At 37.1% G+C, this 24,941-nt stretch overlaps 1 protein-coding gene across 1 annotated transcript in view; it reads left to right on the top strand.

The window, feature by feature from the left end:
- CPA6 (carboxypeptidase A6) overlaps window positions 1-24,941 on the top strand; it is a 192,254-nt gene that overhangs the window by 137,676 nt on the left and 29,637 nt on the right. Inside the window, exon 3 of the mRNA XM_034668150.1 lies at window positions 8,583-8,658. Within this exon, the coding sequence (XP_034524041.1) occupies window positions 8,583-8,658 (76 nt within the window). The remainder of the gene's footprint in view (window positions 1-8,582; window positions 8,659-24,941) is intronic.

Raw genomic sequence — 24,941 nt, 5'->3', positions numbered from 1 at the left:
AGTGAAAGAAAGGGCCACAGCCACCCCAATGTTCATAGCAGCAATGTCCACAATAGCCAAATTGTGGAGGGAGCCGAGATGTCCTTCAACAGGCAAATGGATAAAGAAGATGTGGTTCATATATACAATGGAATATTACTCAGCCATCAGAAAGGATGAATACCCACCATTTGCATCGACATGGGTGGAACTGGAGGGGATTATGCTAAGTGAAATAAGTCAAGCAGAGAAAGACAATTATCATATGGTTTCACTTATATGTGGAACATAAGGAATAGCATGGAGGACATTAGGAAAAGGAAGGGAAAAATGAAGGGCAGGAATCAGAGGAGGAGACAAACCATGAGACATTATGGACTCCGGGAATCAAACTGAGGGTATCAGAGGGGAAGGGGGTCAGGGGATGGGTTAGCCCGGTGATCGGTATTGAGGAGAGCACATATTGCATGGAGCACTGGGTGTTATATGCAAACAGTGAATCATGGAGCACTACATCAAAAACTAATGATGTATTGTATGGTAACATAACATAATAGAAAAAAAAATTAAAGACCTTATGTCCAAATATTCACACTCAGAGATCCTGGAGGTTAGGACTTCAACATATGAATTTTGAAGGAACCCAATTCAGATACCCACTTAGACACAATGTGCTACAAAATTCTAGGTGATTTTAACAAAACATGTAGCAAAAAAGGAAAACGGGGGGGGGGGCTGAAAAAATATTAAGATCTTGTTCAGGAGGGGAAAATACAAAGCTTAATTCTAGACATGAATTATGTTGAAGTAAGTTTGTAAAACATAAGAAATCACTAAAAAATAGACAAAAGATGCATAGCTTGCACACTACTAGATAAGAAAAATTGGCAGAGAATTAACTCCAAGAAAGAAAGAAGAAAAGGCAAGAACCCATAACAAATAAAAAATAAAATAAAAACCACGCATGTATACATGTTCTAATACTAGATAATGTATGTGCCTTATCTTTTTATGCGTATTAAATTTATATTATAAAAAAGAGGGACACCTGGGTGGCTCAGTAGGTTGAGCATCTGACTCTTGATTTTGGCTTGGGTCATGATCTCAGGGTCATGAAATTGAGCCCCGAGTGAGGCTCCTTGCTGAGGGTGGAGCCTGCTTGAGATTCTGTCTGCTACCCTCTGTGGCCCCCCACCCTGCCTGTGCTCTCTATCTCAAAACAAAACAAAAACAAACCCAAAAACCACACATATTAGGTAATATAACTAATGTGAATAAATAAAATTCTCTAGTTAAAAGTCAGAAAAATGTTCCTAAATTTTTAAAAATTTAGCATTATGATGTTTCCAAGAAACTCATCTGTGTAATAAAAAAAAAAAAGAAGAAAAGAAAAAAAAGGGGGGGGGAAGCATAAGAAAGACATAGGTGAAATTGTCCCAACCAATCATTTGGCAAAAAAAGGAATTTAAAGAGCATTAAATAACCCATAGAAGGATTCTTCTAGATATATTTTAGGATATGGACTCTGGGAAACAAACTGAGGACTTCAGAGGGGGGTGGGGGAATGGGATAGGCTCGTGATGGGTAGTATGGAGGGCACATATTCCATGGTGCACTGGGTGTTATACGCAACTAATAAATCATGGAACTTTACATCAAAAACCAGGGATGTACTGTCTGGTGACTAACATAATAAAAAAAATTATTAAAAAATAAATAAATAAAACAAAGCTGTAAAGTTGCCAAAAAAAAAGCTTTATTCTATCCAGAAGATACAGTAGTCATGAACTTATATATACCTACATATCATCAAAATATGTGAATTAAGAGTTTTTAAGTTAAACTGACAAATACAAAATTACAGTAGGTATATTAAATAAAATTCTATCAAAAATTGTCAAATTTAACAGACATAAGGATAGAAGATCTAAATAACATAATTAAACATATTTAAAAGGTATATGTAGAATTTTTTAACATTTTTCAAAGTAACTTTTGATAAAGAGAAACTAAAAACCACAATTATCTATCCCATTCACAACTGCATCAAAAAGAATAAAATGCCTATAAATCAAGTTAACCAAGGAGGTGAAAGATGTATATTGAAAACTATAAGATATTAATGAAAGAATTTGATTAAGACACAAATAAGTAGAAAGACCTTCCATGTTCATGGATTGGAAGGTTTAATATTGTCAAAATGTCCATACTTCCCAAAGTAATCTACAGATTCATTGAAATCCCTATGAAAATACCAATGGTATTTTTCACAAAAATAGAACAAAATCCCAAAAACTGTATGAAATGAGACCTCAAAGAGCTAAAGTACTTTTGAGAAATAAGAACAAATTCCAGGCATCATATCAATCCTGGATAGCTAAATCAATCAGGTATCATACTTGTGATTTCAAAGTATACCACAAAGTAGTAATCAAAACAGCATGGTATTGGCATAAAAACACATAAATGGGACAAAAAAGAGCACCTAGAAATAAACCTACACATATATGGTTAATCAATTATGACAAAGTAACCAAGAATATACTATAGAGAAAGGGTCATCTCTTCAACAGTTTTGGGGAAATTGGGCAACCATGTGCAAAAGAATGAAACTGGACTGTTATCTTACACCATACATGAAAATCAACTCAAAATGAATTAAAGATGCAAATATAAGACCTGAAATCCTAAAACACCTGAAAGGAAACATAGACAGTAAGACTTTTGACATAGGTCTTGGTGATTTTTTGAATCTAATTCCAAAAGCAAAAATAAACAGAGGGGGGGTTACATCGAATGGACCTTCTGCACAGTATAGAAAAGCATCAACAAAATGAAAAGGCACCTACCAAATGGGAGAAATATACTTGCAAACCACCTGTCCCATGAGAAGCTAGTATGCAAAACAGATAATTCATACATTTCAATAGCCAAAAACTAAAAAATAGGCAGAAAATCTAAATAGACCTTTTTTTTAAAGAAGATATACAGATACCCAACAAGCACATGAAAAGGTGCTCAACATCATTAATCATCAGGGTAATGCAAATCAAAACCAAAATGAAATATCACCCCCTTTTTTTAGAATGACTATCATCAAAAATATAAGTGCTGGCAAGGATGTGGAAAAAAGAAGCCCTTGTACACTGTTGGTGGGGAGTATAAATTGATACAAGCACTATGGAAAGCAGTATGGAGTTTCTTTTAAAAAGTATAGCTACCATATGATCCAGGAATTCCATTTCTGGATGTTTATCAAGAGAAAATAACTCAAAAAGAGATCTGCAACCCATGTTTACTGCAGCATTATTTACAATAGCCAATATTGGAACAATCTAGAGACCATCAAGGAATGAATGGATAAAGAAAACGATATATGTATGTGTGTGTGTACACAAATACACACATAATATGGAGTATTATTTAGTCATAAAAAGGAAACCTTGTCCTTTGTGACATGAATGAACACTGGGGGTATTGTATTAAGTGAAATAAGCCAAAGAAAGACAAATATTATGTGATCTTTTATATATGAAACCCAAAAAAAAAAAAAAAAAAAGATTGGTGGCTGTCTGATGCAGGGAATGGGGCCTGGGAGAAATTTTTTTTTTAAGATTTTATTTATTTGACAGACAGCCAGCAAGAGAAGGAACACAAGCAGGGGGAATGGGAGAGGAAGAAACAGGCCCCCAGCGGAGCATGGAGCCTGATGCGGGGCTCAATCCCGGGACCCTGGGATCACGCCCTGAGACGAAGGCAGACGCTTAACAGCTAAGCCACCCAGGTGCCCCAGGAGAAATTTTTTTTTTAATTTAAATGAGTTGAATTATAAAAACCTGAAATTACCAACTTGTATCTGAATATCAATAAAAATACCCCTATTAAAATATGCATAACAAAGTAGATCTAAAGAAAGAAGTACAGAATTCATAAAGATAGAAATAGAAATTATGATATACACACAAAAATAAACATAACTTATCAATAAAAACAATGACTTTTAAAACCCAATAAAATGTTTGGAAAGTCTGATTAAAGAATTTATATTTAAAATAACAAATAACATTAGGACATAGAAAGGGGACAAAGCTAGAGATAAAGATAAAATGCCTTAAATTATAAGATGTTTTAATTAAGTTTGTTATTTATACAAACAAATGATGTTTTTCCAGGAAGTGTAAATTACCAAATTAACTCAAAAAGCCTGGAAGAAAACAGAATAGTCCACAAAATAATTTAAAAGGTAGATATCTAGGGGTGCCTGGGTGGCTCACTGGTTTAAGCATCTGCCTTCGGCTCAGGGCGTCATCCCCGCGTTCTGGGATCGAGCCCCACATCGGGCTTCTCCGCTGGGAGCCTGCTTCTTCCTCTCCCACTCCCCCTGCTTGTGTTCCCTCTCTCACTGGCTGTCTCTCTCTCTCTGACAAATAAATAAATAAAATTTTTAAAAAAGGTAGATATCTAACTCCCAACTGCAAAAAAAAAAAAAAAAGGAGGGGGGGAGGGAGAATTGGTCCCACCTTGAATAATTTTATGGGTGTATACTACAAAAACAATCAGGGACACAGTTTCTGTGTCATTCAGTTTGTTGATGTATATTGCAAAGGTGGGAAATTTCCAATTCCATCAAGATATCTTAATGCAGATACCAAAATCAAACAAGGGTGATTCAAAAAGAACATTTTTTTGGTTTATGAAAAGTTTATTTTTTAAAATATCTCCCTTATGAATATAGATAGGCATAAACTCCAAAATAAGACATTAGCAAATAGAATCCAGCCATTTATTTTAAAAAGTGTTTTGGAAGTAATGTGTTAAGTGAAAAATAAAAACGAATTAGTATTATAAAATGCTATGAAACCGTCATGTGTGCGTGCACAGTGTAAACCTAAAGGAGTCAGTAATGGGTCACAAAAAATTAACGAAGGCCATTAGGGGACAATGGGAGGTTTGGTGGGGAAGAGAACTAGAAGGGGAACTTTATTTTGTGGCTGCTGAAATATTTTCATTTTTACAAGCATAGATTTATAAACTGGCTCTGTAACTTACAAAGAAATTTAGAGTTTAATAATGGAATCAATTGTGAAAGTTCATGCCAAGACCCAGAAGGAAAAACCTGGAGCTTCGGATCTGTGTCTTTCCAAAGGATTCTGACGACTCTCCAGTTGCCCATAAAACACATTCTTCCATAGGTGTTGCAGTCAAGGCAGAGCAATAAGTACCGGTAGGCATCAGCTTCAAGCAGCGTAGCCTTAGAACTTTAAAATGGGAAGGCAACGGAGTTAGTTCATTGCTCACTACTTTGATGAGGAAACTGAACCCCAGACAGACTGTAAAAGGTTAGAGAAGGTGCTCTCTTGCCAAATACCCTTCTCTGGGTGTTCTCATTACTCATTTAATAATACTTTTTAAACTGATTAAATGTGTTTGATAGGGTCATTCGTGTGGTTGCTACTGTACATTAGGATCAGTAATCAACTTGCCACTTGGTGCTAGCATTATAGCGACATACCTTATTTGTCCTGTAAGGCAAGGGGACAAAATTTAAGTATATCATGAGAGATTAGTTATCTGGAATATTCTGCATCTATATAATATCCTTAAACTGTGATTTAAAATACCTATGTTCTCTATGAAAACTTTACATAGGTTCCCATAGAAATATCTGATTTACAAACACATGCGCATAAGAGCAGCTAGTTGCCCAGTCAGCTCCCTAACCTCAACCCCCATGCAGATCTTGGATTCTCTGATTGATCCCAAAGGGTGGCCGAGGGGTCTTATATTGATGTTGCCACCTAGCGGTTGAAAAAAACCATCAGTTGTAAGGAAAGCCGCTGCATTCACCTTTGATAGTTGTGCAAAGCTAGTTTTTCTCTGAGTTCCAGGAGCTACTGTACTTGCTGAAACCTTCCTGAGTGTAGTACTGAATTATTGTTCACCGCTTCAAAAAAAAGACTAGCTATCCGATCTAGGGAGAGCAAGCTTTCTGTTTGGTGGAACAAATGGGGCATTTGGGGGATATTTGGTTTTGTATGCTGAATGGAGTACTCTTGTTGGTTTTGGTTACTGGTTAGTCTAATAAAATTTATGGGTTTACAAAACGTGACATTACATGGGTTTTCCTAAATAACTTTCCTTATTCTCTGCTCTCTGATAAGGAATCAAACACATTTCTCAAGTCACACCTAAGAATTTCTGCAAGCTGTGATGAAGTGAACTTTTTGTGATAAAAGTGACAAACCTGGGTTTGAGCAGTCACTTTCAGAGGTAAATAATCCTAGGCGTGGTCACCTTTTATCCTAAACTCACAGAAGAGGAACCAATTACCAGGTTGAATTATCCAACATTTAAAAAAAAAAAATCTTCCTATGGCTGTAAAACAGCTACAGATTGCTTTCTTTACACTCTTGAGGAGCTGATAGGGCCCCAGATGGAGGTGTTTTTCAGCAAGCTGTCAAGTGATCCATCCCTCAAAAACAACCGTATCACCCAGTGGAGTTGCCTTTCTCTGCCAAGAATTATATTGGGTCAGGTGGGAGAGTCCAGGATATGATGAATCCAGGAAAAACAAAGGACAGAAAATTGTGCACCAGAAATGAAAAAGAGAAAAGGTATAAATTACATTTAAATTCTAAAGATCGTATTTGGGGTTGTTTCACAGTGACTTGCTGATTTTTTTTCTTTGCCACTACTTTCTTTTATTCTTTCTGGAAAAATAGACTTCATGGCACTGATACTGAGGGGTGCTTTTGTGTGATTTTGAGGAAACTAAAGTGACATATTAGGATAGTAGTGCCCGAAACATAAATTATCACCAAGCCAAGGGCCTTTTAATGCATAGGCCTAAAGAAGATATAACAGGAGCATTTGAAATAACAAAGCTGAAGTGATTGGAAATGAACACAAAGCCCTAATGAATAATTTTCCAACAAATCTGGAAGCTTCCCTTGCGGTTCAGTGACTTCCATATTAATCTTACCTAGCCTTGGACACTGCTATTCATCTAAGTAGTAAAACCATGGAAAAGTGTGCATATTTCATTCTTTTTTTTTTTTAAGATTTTATTTATTTATTCGACAGAGATAGAGACAGCCAGCGAGAGAGGGAACACAAGCAGGCTCATAGCGGAGGAGCCTGATGTGGGGCTCGATCCCACAACGCTGGGATCACGCCCTGAGCCGAAGGCAGACGCCTAACTGCTGTGCACCCAGGCGCCCCTGTGCATATTCCATTCTTACTCCAGTATAACTTTGAGGTTGAAGAGATAAGTTGTGGGTGAACTGCTAGAGTTTTTGTTACGTGCTCTGTGTGTGTGTGTGTGTGTGTGTGTGTGTGTGTGTGTGTGTAGTATTAATCTACTTTATCTTCAGTCATTGTAAAATGCTGTAGAGGGCTATGAAAAATATTCCTCTTGTACTCCATTTAGTTCAGGGAACTCTTACTTTTCCTCTAGAAACCAATTATTCTCAATGATCTCCTTTATACCAATCCATTAATAAATAATAACTACACTCTATGCAAAATACATTGAACCAGTTGTGATTATTATATACTAGAGCTGCGCTTTCCAACCTGTCCTCATCATGACATAACTAAAAATGATAATAGCTGTCTGACACACCTTGGGGGGAGGCCACCACTATAGTGAACTCTCTGGCAGATAGCACGACTCATCCAGTGTTCTTAAATAATTCAGGATCTTTACTGAAAGAAACTTTTAGAGTGTTCAAATATAATTTCAGCTGTGGTACAATTTTAATGGCAGTAAAAAATTTTAAGTTTTTATCACTTAAAAATTTTTATAGCCATTGATATCTTGCGGCACACTTGAAACAGTTGGTGGCTCTCCAGTTTGGCCCCATATGCACTTGGGAAGTTCTATACTACAGGAATAAGATGGCCGGTAGAGATGAGCTTATCTTTACTGTTTTCAGTGTAGGAAGATTCCAAACCAGAAATTTTCCGTAGTGTATAGATTTCATATGCCCCCTTACTGAAAGTCACATTGCTTTTTAGCGTTAAGTTTTTCAAAAGAGTGTTTTTACTTCTGTCATCAGAAATTTCTTATTTGGTATCTGCTCTGAGCTATTCATGAAAGTCTTTGTCCCTGTTACCATTGTTCTTGTGTTTTTGGCCTTTCTCTGCTTAAATGTATGTAATCTTTAAAAGCTGTTGGAAAAACCAATCGTTTTAAGGCAGGGGGAAAAAGGCCAATGTGGGGCTCCTGGGTGGCTCAGTCAGTTAAGCCTCTGACTCTTGATTTCGGCTCAGGTCATGATCTTGGGGTTGTGAGATCAAGCTCCACACTCAGCGGGGGTCTGCTTGAGATTTTCTCCCTCTCCTCCAGCCCCCTACCCCCTACTCTCTCTCATTCTCTCTCTTTCTCTCTCACAAATCTTTAAAACAACAACAATGTGAGCTGAGAGTAACAATAACTGGATAAAATACCTGCTGGTCCAGGTATTGCTGGTATTGGTCCAGCCCAGAGTTTTGCTGTTTTTATTCTTAATTGCAGAGTTAGTTTAAGAGGTAAGCAGTAGGGCTGGCTAAATCCTTAGTTTTAAAAGGTAAATAACACCATTTTTTTCCCTTTCTTACAGTGATAAGGTGATTAGACTTATTCCCAATACAGAAAAAGAAGCAAATGCACTGAAGAAAATATACCACCAACTTAAGGTAAGAGAGTTTCTATTCACTTATCCCTTATGCCTGTAATATGTTTACAGGGCTTTGCTGATGGGAGTTGAATAAGTGGAATTAATTAGCCAAGGGGAAAAAGCGCTAAGAGATAACTTGAAAGAGGATAAGTTAAGGTTACTCAATATGATGTATCTTACCCATTATCTATTTATGAGTTCATTTATTTTCCATCTAAAATGTAAGCTTCATGAGAGAGCTTTTGTCTACTTTTCTCATTGCTGTAATGTCAGTGTCAGGAATATACTACAAGTTCAGTAAATGTTTTTTGTTGTTTTTAATGAGTGAGTGAATTTCATTTATAATTTTCCGGAGCTTCACTTTTCCTTCTTCAAATTATCCTGCTGATCATCTATACTTCCGTTCTAATTAAACTCAAGCAGAAGTGAATTGAGGAAAATAAATTCAAGTTAATTAATTTTGGTATGTTTCAGTGGGTCTGATAAGAAAATTCTGTTGGCCAAGTTTGAAGGGCTCTGATTATTTAATCTTTGGTAAATTTTGTGGATTTTAGAGAGAGAGAATTTCTCATCTCCCTAATACTGCGTATAATTGAGTGTTAGCTTTAGCTAGAAAGTATGGTTAGAGGTGTGATGATGGACTCTTTTCTATGCCTACAAAGAACAGAGGAAAGGCCGTAAAATATGGGATGGTTTAGCTTCTTTTTAACAGTAAAGCAGATTACCAAGAAGGCCTCCTTAATATCCAAAATGGGGTAGAAAAACGTGTGTCCTAAATGCCTGGAGAACAGTCCTACCTGAAGAAGATGTTAGGGGGGTAAAAGAGGAGGGATAGACTCAGTGGCTTCTGGAGATATTTAAACTACCAATTTTTGGTCTTTTATTGTTGCTTTGATTTTTCTCTTTGACATCTTTCCTTTAAATATTGAATGTACTTACAAATGAAGTATTGAACTTGGAGTTTATTCATTTCCTTTCTTTCTCCTCATTCCCAGCTTTTGCACATGCCCTGTCTAATTTAAGCTTGGGTCTCATTACAATGGCTCAAAGTGAAAATGCAGGAGCTCACCCCAAATCATGATTGTATCCGGTACCAGAGAGACTGCTCACCAGACATTTCCTAAACCTCTTTTCCTTCTCAAAGTAATCTTTGCTTCGGGATACTGACATGAACTTTCCTATGATCATTACTCCATTATAGAATTTTCAGCAGCAATAAGTGAACAGCCCATCAGGGACTGAACATTTGCAAAGAAGCAAAGCAGTTTTTGAATGGAAGCAACCATCTCCATTAAAATTGTGTTTTAGATACACCATTGGAAAAAATAGAATAGCTACTTTACACCAGAGAGTCCAGTATTTCAGGGAACAAATACTTTTAACCAAGTATTTGGGAAAAAATATTTGTGGAAGAATCCCCCCCGCAACACACACACACACACCATTTGTAAATATATTTACATGGTAGGTCTTACAAAGTTATAAAAAGAAAATCTCATAGTTCTATATGTGAAAAGCACTTGTCATTATCAAAAGTAATAAAATTTCATCAGTGAGGACTGGGAGGGTTACTTAAAAATTGTTCTAAATCGTAGTAGATGGAACAAAAAGATGTCGAGCATAAGAAGGATTGTGGACATTGATGAGAACACATTATATTGTGCCCTTTTCTGTACACACTTCTGTATACGCTTAAAAAATCCTGAATATTTTCATTTAGTCCTTGAGGAAAGGTAGTGATCTGGGGGAGGAAATGGTTTGAATGTTGAAGGAGCTTAGAGGACAAGTAAGAGAAGGGAAGGAAAGGGGGCTGGTTAGGAAGAGGGGAGCAGAGTGAAGGGAAGCAAGGGAGTTAATATCAGAATGTTGACATTGCTTTAGTGGTTCCACACCAGAGAGAATTACATCCAGCCCCTCTGAGTCACTCTGCACCAGTCATAATCTGAGTGCTTCCTATAAATTGTCTCCTTTTAACAGCTATGAGGTGGGTACAGTTATTGCTATTTTACAGCTGAAGAAATTAGGAGAAACAGAGGTTAAGTAACTTGCTCTGGATCACAATGTGGCATTGGAGCACATATCCAGACAGCTCCAAACCCTCTAGAAGCCACATAATGCCTGCCTCCTGCCTCTAGTCTGTTCATTCTGATCATTTTCCCAATGGAGAGGAATGAGGCCAAGTTTGCTGGGCAGTGGAGCCTAGATTCAATGTATATATTATCATGTTCTCATTTACTTTATTCCTTGAGTCATCAATACCACCCCCAGGTTCAGAGATTTGCAAGACTCACAATTCAGCCAATAATCCTACTCACAGCTATGATTTATTATAACAAGCAGATACAAAGCAAAACCAGCAATGATAAAAAGCACATTGCATGAAGTCCAGGAAAAACCAGGCACAGGCTTCCAAGAAGTGTTTCCCTGTGGAATTACACAGGATGTTCTTAATTCCCCCAACAAGGAGCTGTGATAACATACATGAAATAATGTCTACCAGGGAATCTCATTATGGACTTAGTGCCCAGGGTTTTTACTGGGGCCTAGTCATGTAGGCCCCCTCTGCCAAACACATACCAAAATTCCAGATTCTCCAAAGGAAAGCAGGTGCTCAGCATGAACTGTATTGTTTGCACAGTTTAGGTATGCAGTGAACCACTCTTCTCAGTTAGATTTCAGGAGGGATCCTGCCACCCTAAGTTTCCAGATGCCAGCTAATGGCCACACTTGCAAGTAGGCCTTTCTAAGAACAGCAGTTTCAGTCCTGCTGTGTTAATTTTTCTGCACATTTCTTCATTTCTTTTTACCAAAGAAATAGTTTTATTGGGTTGAAATTTGAAGCACTGAGCTTAAATACATTTCTGTCTAAAAGCATCATGTTAACTGGATGTCATTTTAAATTCAAATGATTTCATCGAGTGATCCACTTGCGCCACTGAAAGCAATTCTGGCCAGGCAGAGAAAGCATCCTGCAGAGAAGAAAGAAGATGAATGTCTGTCATCTTATGCCCTGTGGAGTTGATGGGATAGAATTGGCACTGTTGTTAACAGCTCCTTTGCACACCCCATGCACTGTCTCCAAAGGGAAGGGAGCTTTTAGTTGCTTCCTTTCCCTGAAGCACAGTGTGGTAGGCAGAATTCTAAGATGGCACCAAAATTTCTGCTCCCTGGTGTATACACCCTGCATAATCTCTCCTCTGAGTCTGGCCAGGGCCCATGAATATGATAGGATGGTCATTTCCTTGATAGATTACATTATGTGACACAAGGGAGATAACCTGGTGTGGGCCTCACCTGATCAGTTGAGCCATTTAAAGGCAGAGCTTTTCAGGGATGCCTGGGTGGCTCAGTCGGTCAAGCATCCAACTCTTGATTTTGGCTCAGGTCGTGATCTCAGGGTCATGAGGTCTAACCCTGCATTGGGCTCCACACTCACCAGAGAGACTGCTTGGGATTCTCTCGCTCTCTGTTCATTCTCTCTCTGAAATAAATAAATTGAAAGAAAGAAAGAAAGAAAGGAAGGGAAGGGAAGGAAGGGAAGGGAAGGAAAGGAAAGGAAAAAAAAAGAGAGGGAGGGAGGGAGGAAGGAAGGAAGGAAAGAAGGAAGGAAGGAAGGAAGGAAGGATTGATTTCCTCCAGCTGTTGAAAGAGAAAGAAGTCAAAGAAGTGCTCCCCCTGGTCTCAAAGAAGAATCAAACTGCCGTATTGTGAAGTGTCCACAGGAGCCATGTGATAAATGCTGCTGGCCTTGAGGAGGTGAGAGCCACCCCAGCTGATAAGCAGCAAGGATATGGGGATGTCAGTCCTACAACTAAAAGGAATTGAATTCTGCCACAACCACCTGAGCTTGGAAGATGACCCTGAGATCCAAATGAAATCACAGCCCAACTGTTATCTTGCTTTTAACCTAGTGAGACCCTGAAGAGAATCCAGGCTACTGTGCCTGGACCTGTGATCTACAGAATTATGAGATGGTAAATGGCTGCTCAGTTGTGGTAATTTTCTCTTCAGCAATAGAAAAGCTACAGAAATATGACAAATAGAAAAGCAATAGGAAAATCATGCACATGATAAGGTAACAACCTTACATCCTGACCTTTTGATGGCTCTTAGTTTAATAGCATATATGGATGCTTTAAGTTCATTTTTCTGACTTCATTGGCTATAACTAAGCATCTTTGGAAAAGTGAAAAGTGAGCGGGATACATGCGTAGGCTATAAATTCACAATGTCTTATCCAAAACATGAACAAATGCAAAATGTCTGTGCAATGTTGAGTGAAATCTGAGAAGGTACGGTCACAGCATAGCTAATTAGACCTAGAACCACTGTTACAAAGCTGGTTACTTTCCTAATTAAATTTTATGGTTTTGCTGAAGAATTAAAACAAGAAAGTTAAACAGAAAACCATGCCTCCAGAGAAATGGATTGAGAAAGCACCAATCAATTAAATTGTTAATTAAGAGCATAGCCATGATTTAAATAAAGTTATGATGGAAGGGAGACAGTTGGCAGGTGAGTAAAATTAGGGTTTGAACACCATGTTCTGCCTACATTTCTTCATTAATTCTTTGTGCTCTGAAGTAATAGAGATGCTTTATGTAAGATCACAAAATTTCTATGTAGAATTTGCAGATTCTGTTAAAAATTAACGATGCTTCCATTTCCAGTTTTCTCATTCGGAGAGCTTTCAGATTAAAAACTGTCCTGTATCCAAAAGTCTGACATTTTTTCAAACTAAAACATAGCCTCAAAAATTAGTTGGATTGTCAGGTACCATTGAGTGGGATGTCAAAAATTGTAAAATTCCATGGGGAAAAAACTGCATCATCCCTTCTCCTTCGCTTGTATGTGCAATTCGCAGCTGCCTTTCCCAGATGTGACTCTCCCTCCTCAGCACTGTGCTGAAGTTGTTCTCTAATCCTTCTTGGTACTCTCCCATGTCATGCACTTGGATCTACAGGAGCTTTGGAATACTTGCAGTCCCTGCAACTTTAAAAGGTCTAACATCCAACTGGACAGTTAATTGATTGGGGGAACTTGTGAGGAAGAAGATGGATGATGGAACAAATGACTCCAATAGCATGAATTCTCATTTTCATTAGGAACTGATGGTGCCATTATAGGCATATCATGGCTATGGTAGGCAGAATTCTAAGATGGTCCTCAAGATTCTTGGCCCTAGTATATACACACCTTCTCCCAGGTATCCCATCAAACACTAATCTAGGTACAGCTGTAAAAGGATTTTGCAGATGTAAGGAGGGTTCCAAATCATTTGACATTTTAGCAGGGAGATTGTCCAGGTGGGCCTGACCTTATCATGGAGAAATAAGTGTTTTCTCTAGCTGGCTGCAAAAGAGGAAATCAGAGAAATGCACTTCTGCTGGCCTAGAGGAAATCAAACATCCCTGTTGAGAACTGCCATGTAGCAAGTAATTGCAGGGGGCTCTAGTTGTTGAGAGCTGTTCCCAGTTGACTAGAGGGAAAGCAGGGACAGACCTCAGTCTTTAGCCACAAGGAAATAAATTTCACCAGCACTGGGGAGAATGTAAAAAGATCCTGAGCCCTAGATGAGACCACAGCTGGAGCTGACACCTTGATTTCAGCCCTTTGGCACCCTGAACAAAAAATCAAACTGCTCCCAGTGAAATGGTGAAATAATAAAACAAAGCTGCTAAATTTGTGGTTATTAAGCAGTAAAATTTAATACGATGGCCTTAAACAGCCAGTGACTTGGTGAGCTACCTGATACAGAGGAGCATTATAGATGATATTGAAAGATAAAAGTGAAGAAATCTAAATTTAAGTCTGTCGATATGTTTGGGGTAGGAAATAGCATTTCCATCTTTTTTGTTAAAGGCTTTGGAAAGTAATAAAGTAACATTACTTTTGCTTTCTCTGGCATGATTTTTGAAAGAAAACGTTTCCCATAATCCAGGCAGATGTCCAAATGCAGTTATGGGTTAAATTTCAGGAACATAAATTTCAGATGTGGCGTATAGTTTTCTGTGTGTGGCTATTGGTAATTAGTCAACTCAATAACAAAACGTTACGAGAAGCAATACAATATGTAGAAAAAACAGGAATACATTAAAAACATTCTTTCAAAAGTAAAAAACCTATGGCATTTTTATGATGGTTACCTTAGTGATTATTTACTCAACTAGGTAGAAAAAATGACCTTGGGCCAATGCCATAGTATTTTTAAGTTGACTATGTTTCCTTTGTTTGTAAGACTTTCCAGTTTCAGGGTTTAAACAACCTAGTTTGAGACTAGCTTTTAAACTTTAAAGTAGTCACTCTTAATGGATGATACTAACTGCCATAACTAAAGTTCTTATAACTGGACAGTTTAAGAAGTCGGGTCCAGCACAATCTCCCATAGAAGGTGATCTCAGCCAGGATTGTTCATGCATCTGCCATCACCTGTCATTGCCTCACTCATTTCTAGTGGTTGGCAGGTTGTGAACGGAGATGACAGGACAATTGTACCATGTGTCTCTCATCATCTAGCTGGTTAGCCTGGGTTTACTGATTCAGGGGTCACAGGGATCCAAGACTAAGAGCAAACTGAGAAAACTGGAACCAAAGCTTGGAACTCCAATTACAACACTTCTGCCACATTCTACCAGCCAAAGGAAGTCACGGGGCCAGCCCAGATTCAAGGGATGGAAAAACAGACTGATTCTTGATGAGATGATTGCAAGTTGTGAAAACATCGGAAAAACCTGTGGTCTTTTTTGTAATCCACTCCATCCTCCACCCACATATCCATTCTAGTCTGTTGTGGGATCCGGGGTGGAAGATGACAGCAACTTACTTCTCTGCTTTCTCGGTGCCACAGTTTTGGCCCTGATCTTCTTCCATTTGTATCACACCAGTTTCCCAAATTGCTTTTCTGTCACCTCACATATGACTCCTATTTATTCTCCATACTGTAGCCAAGGTGATCTTTCTGAAATAAAAAATTAACCATGTTACATCTTTATTTAAAACCTTTTAAGTGTCCCCATTGTCAGCAGCAGTAATTCCCAGCCCAGATTGCTCATCATATCACCTAGGAAGATTATACTTGGCCCCACTGCCAGACATTGACTAGATTGCTCAGCTCGATTATTAGTATATTTTTAAAACCTCCCTAGGTGATTCCATATGTAGCTAGGGAAATAAAGCACTGACCTAGGGTATAAACTTCAAGCTCTTTGCCATGACCCAGAGGGCCCTTCAAAACCATACCCAGCCTGCCTCTCAAACATTTCTCAGCCTCCATCGCTATTCTTGGCTCAGTGTTTATTACCCTAGCCATGCTAAATTGATTGTAGTTTCTCTCCTAACTGCGTTTTCTTAAGCTATTCCTCTTCTCTGGAATGTTGTTCTTCTCTTAGTCCACTTGATGAATATCTTTAAAGACTAGGTTAAAGCATCCACTTCTCCTTGAATTCTTTGACCCTCACTAAATTCTACCCTGTTGTATCTTAGCATTTATGTCATTTTATGCTTATGGCATCTTTTCTCTCCCATTTCATCCCCACTAAAATGAGTTTCTTACAGATCTGAGACTTAATGGATCTCTGAATTGTGTATGGTGAACAGGCAGCCTTTGATGGAAGAAAAGAGTGACTCCAGCTGGTGCTAAAAAGACGTTTTGCACAGTCAGGCCCCCAGGAACATAGCCCAGCTGAGACTTAGCATTACTCCTTAACCTCCCCACCTTGGGTTTCCCTTTTTCTTTTTTTTTTTTTTTCTTTTTCTGTTCTTTACAGGTCACCCTTTGCAATTATTCTCATGATTTCACCTGGAAAAATAACAAGGTTTGAGCAGATGGTTTGTGCTTTATCAAATGTGAATTTCTCACCATTTCCACTTTAAAGGACATTACCACATGATCAAGGATACAGGAATAGAGGAAGTTTTTTTCAGGGGCAGTGAGGGGGCTTCTTGTTGACTAACAGGTTTCTATCAAATATACAGACTGTACTTTGGTGCCATTTCTTGGACCCATGAATTTAGAGTAACTTTGCATATTCATCAGCCACAACCACAAAGTCTTTGCTTGATTAAAGGAGTTTCCTGTTTTCTACCATGTTTTTTTCTAGCTACATAAATGTGGAATGATTTCTGCTGCCTTACTGGGTTTTAGAGGTCCTTGTTGGTGAGAATGAAACCTGGACCACAACCGTTTTTAGGGAAATGAGTTCTCCCCTGATGACTGATAGAAGGGTACAAGCATGTAAATGAGTATCAATGACGTACGGGATTTGACTATCACAATCTGAACGCATTTATTAAATATACATGTGAGGTCTTGTACAGGTCAAATGTGGAAAGCAATTAGCGTGGTGATTAATAGGAGGATGACCTCTGGAGATATACTTTCTGGGTTCGTAGTCAACCTTCTCCATGTACTAGTTATAGGAGTGTCAGCAAATGACCTAATTTAATTTTGCTGTGCCTCCAGTCTCTAATCTGTAAAGTGGGGAAATCTAGAAAGCGTTGATCATCCAGTAATTCTCAATCCAGTAAGGGGTATACGATATATAAACAAATAGCTGCAGAATAGAGAACCCCCAAAAGCATACTACTTATCATTCTTCTTTGGATAGGATCAGTTTCTGACTCCTCTTTTTTCCCCTGGTGGCTGGCAGTAATAGGCACTCAACAAATCTTGAATGAATGAACAAATGAAATTAGTTCATCCGTCAAGTTGCCTGAAAGTATAAAAACAACTATAACTTGGATTCTAAACAAGAGCATATGTAGGGCTGAATAAATATTCAAAAGATCAAAACAATGAAAATATAAGCAGAAAGAATTACTGTAGAACAATGGGTTTAAGGATTCAAGGAACAGCAAGGGTGTGAGTTAGGGGGAAGTTATCCATCTCTTCAATTACTAAAGTTTTATGGAGGAAGTAGGATTTCTGTAAAAGCCTGATAAGTTTCTTGAGAGAACCATCTCTGAGATACAAAATCTTGTATTAGAGCTTCATGTAACTCTCAGATTTTGCCTTGGGGTGTTGACTAATTCCATGAATACAATACTAATTACCAGAAATATTTTAACTTGAAAATCAGAATTCAGGTGTTCTGCTTAGGAGCCATTTTGTTTTTTTTTTAAATATAATCAGAAATGTCTGTATCTCTTTAAGACTCTGATATACTTGATTAACAAATCAATTCCTTTCTTTTAACCTAAAAACAGCTCTTAGGGATGCCTATATGGCAATTCTCTGTGCCCTAAAAAAATTTGGAGCAGCTTTTGCATATTCATCAGCCACAACCACAAAGACTTTGCTTGATTAAAGAAGTTTCCTGTTTTCTACCATTTTGTTTTTCTAGCTGTATAAATGTAAAGTGATTAAAATTCCCATGGTCCCACAAATATATTTCTTAGATCTTTTCCTGATAATTGCATTTGCTTTGAGGCTATCTGATCATGAGTGTTCTATTCTTTCACATTTCAGTCACATTTTGAAAACGGACTATGATCTAAGATTCAGTATCCTGTTTTTGAGAAAAGGAAAGGTACAGAGTATGGAACATAATCTAGTAGGGGAAAAAGCATGGACCCAATATAGGGATTGGTGACCTTTAATAGGTGGACAAATTCACTGGATGCCAGCAGACTAGAGCTGGTCTAGAGGAAACTGCTCACTATTCTTGATTTATAATGTTTTAAACAACTAAGCATGTTTTATCTTAGTCTATTTAAATAACTGACAGAAAACCTTAAAAGTTTTTTTCTAATATGAAAATTTGAATAATGGAGATGATGCTATGAGATTGGAGAACTATTGGCGATGAGTACAAAATTTCTATTTTAACAAATCTAAGGTTGACTCTACATATCACAGATCGTATTTATCATATGCATTTTTTTAAAACACTTGGGAAAACACTTTACAGATTATAAAGAAAACATAGTGATTTTAGAATAACAAAATCTCTTAGGGTTGCCTAATTTCTTTCAGGAGTGTAAGAGCTCTTACTGGTCAAGAGATCAATTGATCAAGGTTGGTCAAGATAAATGATATATACTGAATGTTGAGCTTCACAAGACTCAGCACATTGCCTAGAATAATTTATTCCTTGATAAGTTATACATATAAGGTATGTATCATACAATCACAAATGGATTTAATCTCAGATGAGGAATAAAAGAGACATGAGCAATAAGTTAATTCTCTCACCAGTAATATTTAGCATCTTTTTCTTCATCAAACCTATGAATAAGGGTCCCTAGAGAATGTCCATTAAGCCAGAAAATGGCATCAATGGATGAGAAGGGAGCACTTACTTGAGAGGGTTATAATCAGAATTCTAGGTAATTTCAATGAAACAGAAGGTTCAGAAACACAGAAATTAAAGTTATCTTAAGGACAAATGCAGAATAAAGCTTGCCAATGTTTAGACTATTAGTCACATAGAAAGGAAACATCAAAGATTATAGGGAAATGTGGCCGTACCGTGAATTAGCAGTGCGAAATTGCACATCTATAAGTTGGTGTACTTATTAGGATATAAGTACTCTGGGCTTTCAGAGATTCCTGCAGTGACCTTTCTGTGGTAGACTGTTATACAACAAAACTGCATTTTCTCTTCCTGGGCATTATATGTCCAACCTCCCCTTCAGTTGAGTATGTCCATACAACTGGGTATATCCATGGGAATATACACAAAAGTGATGTGGCCCTTTCTGAACCAAGACTCTATAGAAAGGAAGTTTTCCCTCCAAACCTTTTCTCCTCTTCTGCCTGAATGACAGTAATAATAGGGCCCAAGAGGATGGAGCCATGACATGGAAAATTTCTGGATCCCTGAATCAGCACAGAGAGAAAATGCTGACCACCCACGAATATCCACCTTTGTTATGACCAAGGAACATACTTCTCTTGCGTTTGAGTCATGATATTGTACTTGAGCATTATAGGGGAGAGAAAATAATTTTCTCTCTACCCTTTGAGTTCTTAGCTGAGACCCTCTGTAATTAAAAATTTTTTAACAAAAAAATAGAAGTTTATTAACATGTATACTTGATATACTGTCCCTTAAGAGGCCTATATTCACTCTTCCCTTTCTCTATTAAGATGTCATTTAAGTCTGAATTGTAAGCTACTCTGAGGTTACTCACTTTTTCCTGGGAATCTCCCATGAATGGGCCTTTCAAAGAATAGGTGGGAGGTATGATAGTCTGTGACAAGGTTTATCTGTGTGTGGTACCATCTTCTAGTCTCTCCTGTGATACTTTTCTTGTTGATGAAACTCCTGGTGAGGGGATTTATGACACATCCTTTGAGAGGATGTGTTTTTAGACTGATAAGAGGAGTAAAGAATCTCTTCATTTGCTATTTTAAAGTGCCTTTAACTCAAAATAATCAATACACCAAAGCAGTATACTTTGAGGTAGCATGTTCTAAATTCCTATAGTCATATTTTGGAGTGGAATATTCTGCTACCTTTCAGCATCATCACAACTAATACTGAAGATGGTGTATTAGAATGCTAACTTAAAAAAATATATGGCATTAGCTTAGCAGTTGGGAAGTAGGTGGAAGGAACATAGATATCACAATCTGGAGAGAAAAGGCCAGTATTATGCAATAACAACACTTTTGGTAACATTTGGTAAAACTATCAGCTATACTTGGAAGACAAAGAAAATGCCTATTTATCCTATAGCTCTGAGGAAACTCCTTGCAAATACCCAGAATATTAGCATGTGTTGGTTCTTCCCATTGTTTACAGAAAAGTATTATAAGAAAGAGCTAAGTTCAGGCAAGAAGTGACCAGTTTATAAGCAGAAGTAAAAAGAAATTGGGAGTACAAAAGGGCAGGGGAAAAAACCCAAATCACTTCTACATCCTAAACACAAGAAAATAAGACCAAAAAAGGTCCATTAAGATTTCTCAGGTTTGCAAGGTGACTTAGATTTAGGGAGTTACTTCTCTACCTTTCCACTCCAGGCTCATCTCTAAATCACCACATGTCAGAAAACCACCCACCAGCAAGGAACAGCTGTCTCAAAAATGAGAAAAAACCATTGAGTTTGAGCCCAGCTACACTCTGGGTCCATTTGCCAAAGCTGGTGTTACTTTAACAGAGCTAGTACCTCTAAGATTGACCCATCTCTGGGACTCCTCACCATAAGCTCTATGGACCCACTGAATATCACAATCTAAAAAAGCTAGCATAGCCTGAGAACTTACAAACATGTTCAGTCTCTCAGCAGATCTTAATTCAATTCTCTATGTTGGGCATTGTGTGAATCATGCTCTGGGCTGTGGGGATACATCAGTGAATAGAAACTGGACCTTCAGACCAATGAGCTCAGAGATATTCATTAGGTCATCGGGGGGGGGTACTCAACAGATTTATTCCAAATTTATCACTTACATATATTTATATAGCCAAACTTGTTTATCCACTATTCCCCAAATACGTTCCATATGTCTCAGTCTCTAAGCCTTGTTTATACGGATGTATAAATGTATTCCAAAATGTATATTAAGTGACTGCCATGTGGCATTGTTCTGGATGCTGAGGGCTACAGCAATAAACAAAAATCAATAATCCCTGTCCTCATGAAACTTATATTTTAATGAAAGGAGATGGGCAAAAAAGAAAGTAAAAAGTACAGCCTATAAATGGTCAAAGTTGTAGAAGAAAAGTAAAGTAAGGAAGAAGATTGCGGAACATGAAATGTATTTTCAAATAAAATGATCAGGGAAGACATCATTGAAAAGATGGTATTTGAGCAAAGGTTTAAAGGAGGTGAGGGTAAGCTATTAATTCCCTACTTTTGAGAATATTTTATCTGTCAAAAGGGCCAGTCTCAGATGTTAACTCATCAGAAGTTTTTACCAACTGCCATTACTAGATATGTTTATTCTCCTTTTTGAGCCCTTGAGGAACTTTGTTATTCTCTTGTGCAGTCTGTTCTCAGATTCTGGTTTTCTTACTCAAGCACATGTCCTCATTCACTTGTCTGTTTTAGGGAACCACAAACCAATTTGATAAGGATAACCCATGTTTAATAAATTGCAGCACATTCTCAACTCCACACAACCTCCATCACCACCCAACATTTTTATATCAAAAATTGACATTTTCTCAACATCCTTTTACGCTTTTCAACCAAAATACTTCTCACCCTTCCACATAGAAATTCTACCTTTCATGCCTCATACATAAAGGATACGTTTTCTTTGAAGATGTATAGCACAATCTTAATCCAAAAGAAGGAAAGTGTTAATAACACCCATAGACTTAACTGAGTCAAGGGGGCAGGATGGTGTAGAAACAAAAAGAGATAGATAGACTTATGAGACAGTTTGGAGGAAAAGGAAAAGAAACACCAAAAGAATTACAGAATTTAGGTTCAGTTTGATCTGGGGTTACAAGAGCAGGTTTAGAGATAACTTAGCACTTAGTAATTCAAGTATGTACCTTGTTTATTCTCAAAAGGAGGGTGGAAGGACAAATATGATTTGCCTAGGAATCTTTTTTCAGGCTACCTCACTGAAAATATACCACAACCCCAGGCTGTCTTGAAGAGAAACTTAGTAAACACTAACTACAGATCTGAATGTTTCCATACCTTCAAAGAATCTACAGTTGAGAATTTTTAACAAAAATCCATGGACGTGCTTTAGTGACTCAGTTTCATTTAATATCCATTTAAAACTTAAAGATCCTTTCTTTCTTTTAGCAGCGTCCTTCATTTCTCTTGGAAAACCATAATCCTAAAAGAAGTATAATAAAACAGAACTCTTTCATGATTAAATGTGTTTGTAATTTAATAAGTTAAATTTCTAAATTTTTCTCCTGAAAGAATTTAAGAAGAATTGTTAAAACAGTTTGGAAAAAATTCTGCACTCATCTCAACTTGGGAGGTAAAGAGTACATGTGTGTAATTGCAAGCTCAAAATGACCCTCTGTACTTGATTTGTAAATACTTCAAAAATGCAAGGTTTAGAAGGATAATCCATAGAAACAAAATTATCCTTGGATCTAAAAGCATTTTATTTGAGGATATAATGTACAGAACCCAGATCAAACATCAAAAACAGGAACTTACCTCTTTCCAGTATGGCCACCCAAAGATCAGTTTTATGTCAACTTTTTCATTTGTAATGAGAACATTGGCTTTTTTTTTTTAAGGAAGATACAGAAAGCACAGGATTATAAAACTCCTATGAAACACTTTCCTATCAAGGGATTCTAAACTCTTTATAAAATGTTAGTTTATTTAATTCTCGCAGCTCCCAAGCAGGTAAAGAAATGACAAGTGATATTTGCAATGGGCTTTATCTAATTTTCTGCTAAGGAATGAGTCACAGTTACTCTAGAAGCTGAAATAGAGTTATAATTTCTTAACACCTGACTGAGGTGCTGACCTGACCTCATTCCACTTCTCTCTGAGTTAAGCTGTTTTGTTCCAATTTTCATCTTCTAAGGTTTGGCAGTAAACTGTCTTCATCCCTACCTTCACATAGAACTCAATGAGATGAGGAAAATGAAAGAAGCCTTTGACTAGATAGCAGCTTTTGTTTCCATTTTAAAAGAAATTAATATTTAGGGTGTTGGGTCTCAGTACATCAGGGTTATTTGGCTAATGAGTAATTAATTCCTTTTTGTCTTGAAAACTGTAGGGCTCAAATGGACTTATAAAAAGTGGGATGTATTTATTTTTGAATACCTAATACAACACTTTGATAATGTTCAAAATTCAAAATGTTTAGAGGATATATAGTAAAAAAATCTCCCTCCCATTTCTATCCTGTAGTCACCATTCCCCCACAGAAGATCCCAGTGTTACCAAATTCTTACAGAGATATTAGATATAAATTCAGGGAGGGAGGAAGGAAAGAAGGAAACACATAACATATAGATTTCTTCCTTCTTTTTTCATAAATCATAGCAAACTATCCACGCGGTTCAGCTACTTGCTTTCTCCATAAAACATCTTGGCAATTATTCCATAACAAAACACAAAAATTTTGTCATTTTTTTATATAGCTGCATAGTCTTCCACTGCATGGATATACTAGAATTTGTTTAGTCTTCTGATGATATTAAGATTGCTTCCAATTTCATATTATTACATGGTTGAAATGAAGTTGATTGAAAAGTCATTTCACAAATATACAAGTAGGATAAGTTCTCAGAATGGAATTCCTGGGTCAAAGAGAATATGTACTTTGATTTACAGATATTTTCCAAATTGCTCACCAGAGAGTCTACCAATTCTCCTACCAGAAATGTATGAAAATTGCTATTTCTCTATATCCTTGCCAACATAGTGTACAATCAAACTATTTAACTCAATGAGACCTAATGAATTTTCTGATTTTTGTTGATATAATCTTACTGGGGTTTTTTAATACATAATTGACCTATAACATTACCTTCCAGATGTGTATGATTAAACATTTGCATACACTGCAAAATGATCACAATAGGTATAGTTAATATCCATCACCACAGTTTTTTTTCATGTAATGAGAACTTTTAAGATCTATCATAACTTTCAAATATACAGTACAGAATCTGAAAAACCTATTGGAGCTTCTTATACTGTGATTTAGTCACTTTTAGGAAAATGTGGAAATATAAAGTAAAAAGTAGAAAATTGTTTTTTAAACATGGTATTTTAAGTATATATCTATAAAGCATTTGACAGAATACAACATTCATTCATGATAAAAGCCCTCAACAAAGTAAGTTTAGAGGGAACATACCTCAACGTAATAAAGGACTTATATGAAAAACCCATAGGGAATATCATACTCAATGGGGAAAACCCCCTAAGGTCAGGAACAAGTTAAAGATGTCCACTCTCACCACTGTTATTCAACATAGTACTGGAATTCGTAGCCACAGCAATCAGACAACAAAAAGAAATAAAAGTCATCCAAATTGGTAAAGAAGAAAAACTTTCACTATTTGCAGCTGACATACTATATACAGAAAACCCAAAAGACTCCACCAAAAAAACTACTAGAACTTACCAATGAATTCAATAAAATCACAGGTTACAAAATCAGCATGCAAAAATGTTGCATTTCTGTACACTAATAATGAAGTGGTAGAAAAAGAAATTAAGAAAACAATCCTATTTACAACTGCATCAAAAATAGTAAGATACCTAGGAATATACCTAACCAAAGACATGAAAGACCTGTACTCTGAAAACTATAAAACACTGATGAAAGAAACTGAAGATAACACAAAGAAATGAAAAGACATTCTATGCTCATGGATTAGAAGAAAAAATATAGTTTAAACATCTATAATACCC

This window comes from Ailuropoda melanoleuca, chromosome 9, assembly GCF_002007445.2.
Source record: "Ailuropoda melanoleuca isolate Jingjing chromosome 9, ASM200744v2, whole genome shotgun sequence".
NCBI classification, from domain to species: domain Eukaryota; kingdom Metazoa; phylum Chordata; class Mammalia; order Carnivora; family Ursidae; genus Ailuropoda; species Ailuropoda melanoleuca.
The sequence above is the reverse complement of the archived record's forward strand: the minus strand, read 5'-3'. Positions and strand labels throughout refer to the sequence as shown.